The following is a 7055-nucleotide window of genomic DNA, read 5'->3' on the forward strand; positions in this document are numbered from 1 at the left end:
CCCCCCCCCCGCCCAGATGCAGTGCAAGCCCGCACTAGTCATTCTGCAGACTGCCTGGAGCCTTCTTCCTTGCAGAGCACCGGAGCCCCTGCTCCAGAAAGCAAGGGCCAGAACACAACAGCAAGCTGTATATAGTCTTCTCCTCTGTTTCCCCAAGATGGGACTTTAACCTTTTCGCCCATCAAGGTTTAGCCCATTTCAACCAGAAGAGGCAATGCTGTGAGCTATCCAGACAAGATGGGAGTAACAGCTACCTAAGGGGACAAAGGACCTTAGGGTTACTTGGTTGGAACCTTCTATTTAAGGTGAAGACTTCAAGTCGCAGAGGGACTCTTGATCCACAAGTCATATTCTAATTATCAAAGGGCTGGCACTGACACCCACCCTCGGGAATCATCTTCTCTCCATTGCCATATGCACAGGGCCACATTTCTGGTGATAAGCTGAACTGCTGTAACCCAGGGGAATGTGTGCTTCGAGCTGGACTCCTGACCCAGAACCAGCTCCTCCAGGAGACATGGAACACAGCTGCTATTGGCACAAGCCACTGTATGTGGCCAGATTGTCTTTGACCAGCCAGTTTTGGAATTTACACTTCATCATTGTCATATAGTGTGCTACCAGGGGGGAAATCCCCGCAACTGAACCATCTATTCAGACCACAGAGGGGTTAAAAAGAGAATGTCTTTCCAGTAGTGAGGAGCTGCTGAGGTGAACCCCCATCGTGAGAGTTTGAGGGACCTGCTGATGACAGGGAGGCAAGCAGACAAGAGCTCAGATGGACGAGCAGGATGTTCAAGGTATACACGGGATGCAGATATTCCTGCCCTTGTGGGGGACCAGGACAGCAGCTTTCTGAGTAGACCAGAGAGCTGGATTTTACAGAGTCAAGAGTTCACAGGGAGGAGAGTGGAGGCTGCTGTGCAGGCAGAAGGCTGCCCACACAGACATGGATTTGCTTGTGAAAGGGTATGGCAACCAATGAGGAGAGAAGGTGGGTGTCGCTGGAGCCAAGAGAGAGGGTGGGTAGGACAGGCTTGGGGTAATGGGATAGAGTCTGGAGCCAGATTCTGAAGGTCTTGAACATGGGGAAAGGGAGCCTCATTTAACCTCACCCATCCCAGGAAGGTAGCTGTTGGTGGCTCGCACCTCTAATCCCAGGGTTTGGGGGGGTCTCTGGAACTCACTGGAGTGTGGAGTCTGAGGTTTGGTGGAGAGCCAGTGCAGTCTGGGCAGTCTGAGGATCGCCCCTTTGGTCTGAGCCTTGGTAGGGGTAAAAGGTCTCTCTAGTGGCTGATCGCTCTGCCTCTCTGATCTTCACCTTTAACCCCTACATCTGTCTCTGGGTTTTGATTATTCCTGGTACAAGTGTATCACTGATTGTTTCATTGTTGGCCAGGTGGAAGTACGTACATCCAGCAGAAACAGCAAAAGAAAGGGAGTTGGAAAAGGTGGGTTCCAGTGCTAGGCTAAAGGTCTTGGGCACATAACTCTGTGCAAGCCAACTATGACTCCAGGTCATTCAGACTGAGGACTGGGAGCTAGAGCAGAGAGAAAGAACTGTGTCGCAATCTGATTGGATCTTTAGCTAACTTGGGAGGTGGAGAAGAGAATTAGAAACACACAGAGAGGACTAGAAAATGATGGTGGATCTTGTCAGTAACTGGGATGTTTTCCGATGCTCTCTGTACTGTTCAATCCACAGGGAGAAGAAAGACCCCGAGAGGAGGCCAGAGGGCCAGGCTGCTGAGGCTGGTGCAGTTGGCTGGTTCTAAACTATCATTAGCTTTATTTATTATCATTAGAGCATTTTGTGATTAGATTCCTAGAGAAATCCACAGTAAATGCACTTCAAATCTTTCATAAAAGTCCATTTTTATCCAGTCTCCCCCGAACACTGCAAAGCTACCCCTTCACCGCCTTTTGGCTGGGTATAACCCCTGTAGCTGACTGCTGCTGGCAGCGCTGGGAACCGATGGGCAAGGGTGTGTGGGTCAACATTAAGCAAGACAGTGTTAAGAGATGCCTCCTGCTTTAAGGGAGTATCTGCTGTGAAAGCCGCTAAGCCAACAGACTCACAGGAATAAGCTCATTTGACAATTCTGTTTATGTATGGATGCTGAGTCACTGGGGTCACCCTAGGCCTGTCCGGTGTCACTGTTTTCAAGGAAAGGGATGGTCACGGGTGATTTCTGAACATCTGCCTCCTTGCCCCAGTGGGGCTGTGAGAACGCTGTCCTTTCTGTCCTGGAGCATGGGGAACTAGGAAGGCACACTGGATATGGGGAGGACAGACAACCCAGTACAGGCAGAGGCCCAGATGGGCATGGACTCGGGGCCTCATCTCAGAAACCAACAAGGTCTAGAGCAAAGGACGGAAGTGTCTCCATCTCACCAAATGCCTGCCCACGCAGCCTCTTCTCAGTTCCCCCTTGCCTGGTCCTTGGTTTTTCTTTACTGTGCTTCCTTGATGCTAGACTACATCCACCACTCCCACAATGGCTCACCATGAATGGACAACAGGACTGAGCTTAGACACAAGTTGGAAGACTGGTCTAAGCACCACTGCTCTCGGAACGGCCACAGAGAAGCTGATTTCAGGAACTCCTTTCCCAGACCTGCTCAGATTTTCTTGGTAGGGGACCAAAAATCTTCTTGCCTGGAAAGTGTTCCCATTCACGTGGAAACACTGCTTACTAGGATGGAAGATTTCGAGACCCTTTGTTCCAGTCACGTGACCGGATCCTCAGTCACTATTTCCCAAGAGTCTAGAAAGCCCATGAGGAGGCGGCACTTTACGGAGACCACAGGTTTACCTTGAACTCGTTCTCCTTGTCTTTGGTGCCCTTGTGGAAAGGCCTGTCGTAGCGGAACTTCCAGATGTGGTTTACTTTATAGAAGCTTTTGATGTTGTCGGGAACGCCCTCCCTCTGCAGCACCTCCTGGCTCTCAGGAATGGGAGTCACAGCGTATATCTGCAGATCTGGGAGCCAAGAGTCAAGGAGGGAACCTGGCTTGGCAAGCAGCAAGGCACTCTGGGTAGCAATCTGGTGTTTCCATTCCAGTGGAATTCATTTTAAAAATTGCCCAGCAGATATGAATAATGTACTTCCAAGTATGCCTCAAGCTTCAGGTCTGATCAAGTCCTAAGAATGTGATTCTACCGGGACATATGTTTGACATTTCCATAACCTATGAGTTCACAGATGACTGCTTTCGTGGGGGTAGGAGGAACAGCTGGGCTTGGGTATTCAGAATCAGAATGGCTCCCAAATTTTATCTATAATGATATGGAAATCCTCATAAGACTATGACCAAAGGCAGTGACCAGAACACCAGCAAGGACTTGCACTTGCCAAGTGTTGCTGTGACTGCAGCCTTCTGTAACTATGGTATCCGTAATCTAAAACCAGGCACAGATAAACAGAGTGGTTGGTTGTAGCTCATATTTTAAAAAATATTTTGCTTATATGCTCCTTCCTTCCCAGAGAGAAAGAAAAATATTTTTCCTTAAACAATTTCGTGTTTCTCTTGCATTTAGGTTTCTGCTTTGAAAGTATATTTATAATAGCCACTGGGAGTTTCCCTGTCTGTTTTAAAACTGTGGCTTTCAGATGGATTTGGCAAGAACTGATGGGTGAATTGCCTTTGTGTCGAAAGCCAAAGCACTTCCATTTGAGTTGTCTGTTTAGATGGCAGGACTCTGAACTACATGCTGTCATTAAGTTAAGAGTCTAGAATATCATGCCTCAGAGATACTGGAGGCACCTCTTGCTCGTCCCCTCCTCACTCCAGAATTAAAGTCTAAGGGAAAGAGGGGGGTGGAGCATGTGCAGTAGTGAACACAATGCTACCACTTCCTCGAACGGAAGCCGTTTCCATAGGAAGCCATAAAAGAATCATTTGATTCAGAAGCAGGGCTGGACCTGCAGGCATGCCAATTAAGAGGGCGAAGGTTCCTTAACGGATGTTTAAGGGATTTCTTTTCGACTGGCCCTGTGATAGCCATTAGAATAATTCCATTCTGCTGAGAAGGCACTCAGCTAAAACCAAGATGACAAGGACTAGGAAGTGTAGGGTGTGGCTCCTGACAAGGAGACAGTGGCTATAACACTCAACAGGACACTGCTGTGTAGCTAACGGCAGGTACCACCCAACCGGAGCCCAGCCACCAGGAAGGGATACACTGAGCCTCCGCCTGGAAGATGGTCTCATCAGGCTGGTTGGCGTGCTGCATGGCGATGGCATGGGGGAACTCGTTCAGCATTCGCTGCTGGAAGGCCTCCAGTCGCTCGTAGTCATGCCCTCGACACACAAACTCCTTATTCTGGGGGCGTAACCGGAAAAGAAATTAGGGTCATATAACAAAGAGAAGGCAAAGAAATATGTCTGTGGCGATAACTGCCCCCACATCACGATACTGTCACATTGAAAAGTCAGAACCATCTGAAAAATATGCTCATGAATCAAACCTGCTAAACAAAGAGCAATAGAATCGCTGGTTATTGATTTCCATCAGACCCAATAGCACACGCTGAATTCCAGGGCCATTTGCATGGGGGATAGAGATGGCCTGATACTCAGCATCAAAGACAAGAACCAAGCACTGTATCATAAATGGACATATATGAGAGATGGTTTTTATCAAACGGATGTCAAACTCATACACGCAGATCTCCAATTTCTAAGAGAACAAAGTAGGGCCAGAATGAAAATCCGCTTTACTGGATTATTTTTCTGGAAGTCTCTGAGATAGATCAATCAGCTTTATATTCCCACTAGCGGGGCAGGCGGGGGGCCCATCTCTACCCGAGCCTTCAGGAGCATGGAGGAACCAAAGGCACAGTGACGTCCATGCCGTGAGCAGCTCAGCTCAGCTTGCTGCTGCTAGAAACCCCACCGCATTTTAGAGCTTTATTAGATGTCTGCTTGCTTTGTTATATCATGCTATATCCTAATAATTTATTCTAGAGGCCAGGGCTCTCTCATTCAGGTAAGAATGCTGAAGATTGGGGCCAGAAAACTGACTCACAGGATAAAAATGCTTGCCACGCCTGATGGTGGAAAGAGGCCTAACTCCTGCGAGTTGTCCTCTGCCCTGCATGCAGGCGCCATGCCCCTCTTGTCCCAACACACCAAGAACATAAAGTGTTTTAAAAATGCCAAGAATTATTTGTGCTAGTCCAGATGGGAATCAAAAAGTATCCGTTTAGTGACCCGCCCACCTCTCCACCCTAGGACTGATTCGCTGGCTTCACCGTCTCCACCTCCTGACGGCTGAGACAACAGGCATCCGCCACTCAGGCCTGCTTTAAGCAGTGCTGGGAGTGAAACCATGGCCCCCTTTAAGCTAGGCAAACCCTTTACCAGCTAAAGGTGCCTCCTAGGCCCCTGGCCTCAATGAGCACACCACCAAAGTTCTCTAGCTTGTGGCAGGACAGACGTCTTTGCTTTCTGTTGCTGTGTACTTCTCCACTGGGAAGATACACTACCTTGGTTTGTCCACTCATCACCTGACAGATATCTGAGTTTCTCCTCCTTGTCTGGATGCTGTGGACAGTGATGCCATGGGCATCCAGATACAAACCTTCACCAGGAATGTTTTCAGAGCTCTTTTTCAATGGCGTAGAAGCAGACCCGCCCAGGTACAAGGGTCAATTCTGCTCCTTTCAGGGGGAAATAACTATTTAGATTATACAACCATTTCCATGTATCCTATCCGAGTTTTAAAATGTATCCTGCAATTCATCAAACAACAAAAGAACATTTTTGATCTTGACATGTTTATGACATTCCTTGGAATCCTCAATCCTGCAATGTCTCTTAGACACCAAGAGAGGGCAGCCCTTCCCTTTCATTTTGAATTAATGACAGATATGACATAGAAAAAGGCTATTTTTCAAACAACTGACGATAGACACATCAATTTATTCTAATTGCCTATTAAACAAAATTTGATCTATTTGGTCAATGTAGCTCTGGCATTTGCTAAACTGTCTTCATAATTGGAGCTTTTAAATACCTCTGATTTTTAAAAACATATTATCTTTAAAGATTGATTTTTTTAAAAAAATTATGTGTAAGTGTATTTGTGTGAATGTACACCATGAATTATACAAGTGTCCACAGAGGCCAGAAGTAGATGTTGGGTCTTCTAGGGCTCTTGTTAAGGCAGCTGTGAGCTTTTTGGCATGGGTGCTGGGAATCCAAACAGGGTCCTTCTGAAAGAGCAGTAAGTGCTCTTAACTGAGCCATCTTTCTAGGCCTAAGGATGCTTTAACTCACTGTAACTCATGTAGTAGATGGGAATCTGGGCTATCTCACTGTTTGCTAAAACTAAAATCAGCTTTTAATTAGCACACATGGCTGCTTTGTGTGTCTCCAGAACATCTGCCCTCAGGGGCCTTTTCCTCCATAAAAATATAACAAGGTGGATCAGATTACTGGTTTGTTAGAGATAAACACATCAATATTGTCATGATCTGTAGCTTAGAAAATATTTTATATCTCCTTTAACCTAAAAGGTATTTTGCTTTCCTCTGACAGTTTAAAGAAATCAAAAGCTTTTTGGGTCCCTACTCTCCAAACACCATACCAACAATGCACAGTGGATTGGCCAACTCTTGGCATGGTACGGAAGAAAATGTAGTCTTTCATATTGTACACTTTTGGGTCAAAAATGAGGAGCCGCTCCTACATCAGAGTCACACTCTGCCCCTTCTCTAGTCCCCTATGTTGGTCACTCCTCTAGGAGGCCACCCCTGCACTGACAGTCAGGCCCCAGACCCTGTGTTCTTCAAGGGGCGCTGACACCAGACCTGGCATGTCCCCAGCTAAAATGTCGTCTTCTCCATTCAGTGGACTCTCTGCATTTGTCATTATCAGAAACCGATCTTTCTTTCAGCTTCAGGCAGACGTCTTGTGCATTTTTTTTTTTAACTGCAACAAGGATTTTATATAAAGTCTGGGTAGCACCCAATTACTTGGTCCTGTCAATCACTTCAAGAAAATGTCAGTTCACTGTCGAAGCACCTTTCCCTGTGGCTGTGATAAAA

At 46.9% G+C, this 7055-nt stretch overlaps 1 protein-coding gene across 3 annotated transcripts in view; it reads right to left on the bottom strand.

Annotated features, from left to right (window-relative positions):
- Positions 1-7055, bottom strand: part of Dock4 (dedicator of cytokinesis 4) — a 393633-nt gene that overhangs the window by 27350 nt on the left and 359228 nt on the right. For all 3 annotated transcript variants that reach the window (XM_013347825.2, XM_026782419.1, XM_026782413.1), the window contains 2 exons: positions 4186-4327; positions 2817-2983 (listed from right to left, as the gene is read on the bottom strand). In XM_013347825.2, the coding sequence (XP_013203279.2) occupies positions 2817-2983; positions 4186-4327 (309 nt within the window). The remainder of the gene's footprint in view (positions 1-2816; positions 2984-4185; positions 4328-7055) is intronic.

The sequence above is a fragment of the Microtus ochrogaster genome, chromosome 1, assembly GCF_000317375.1.
Source record: "Microtus ochrogaster isolate Prairie Vole_2 chromosome 1, MicOch1.0, whole genome shotgun sequence".
NCBI lineage: Eukaryota > Metazoa > Chordata > Mammalia > Rodentia > Cricetidae > Microtus > Microtus ochrogaster.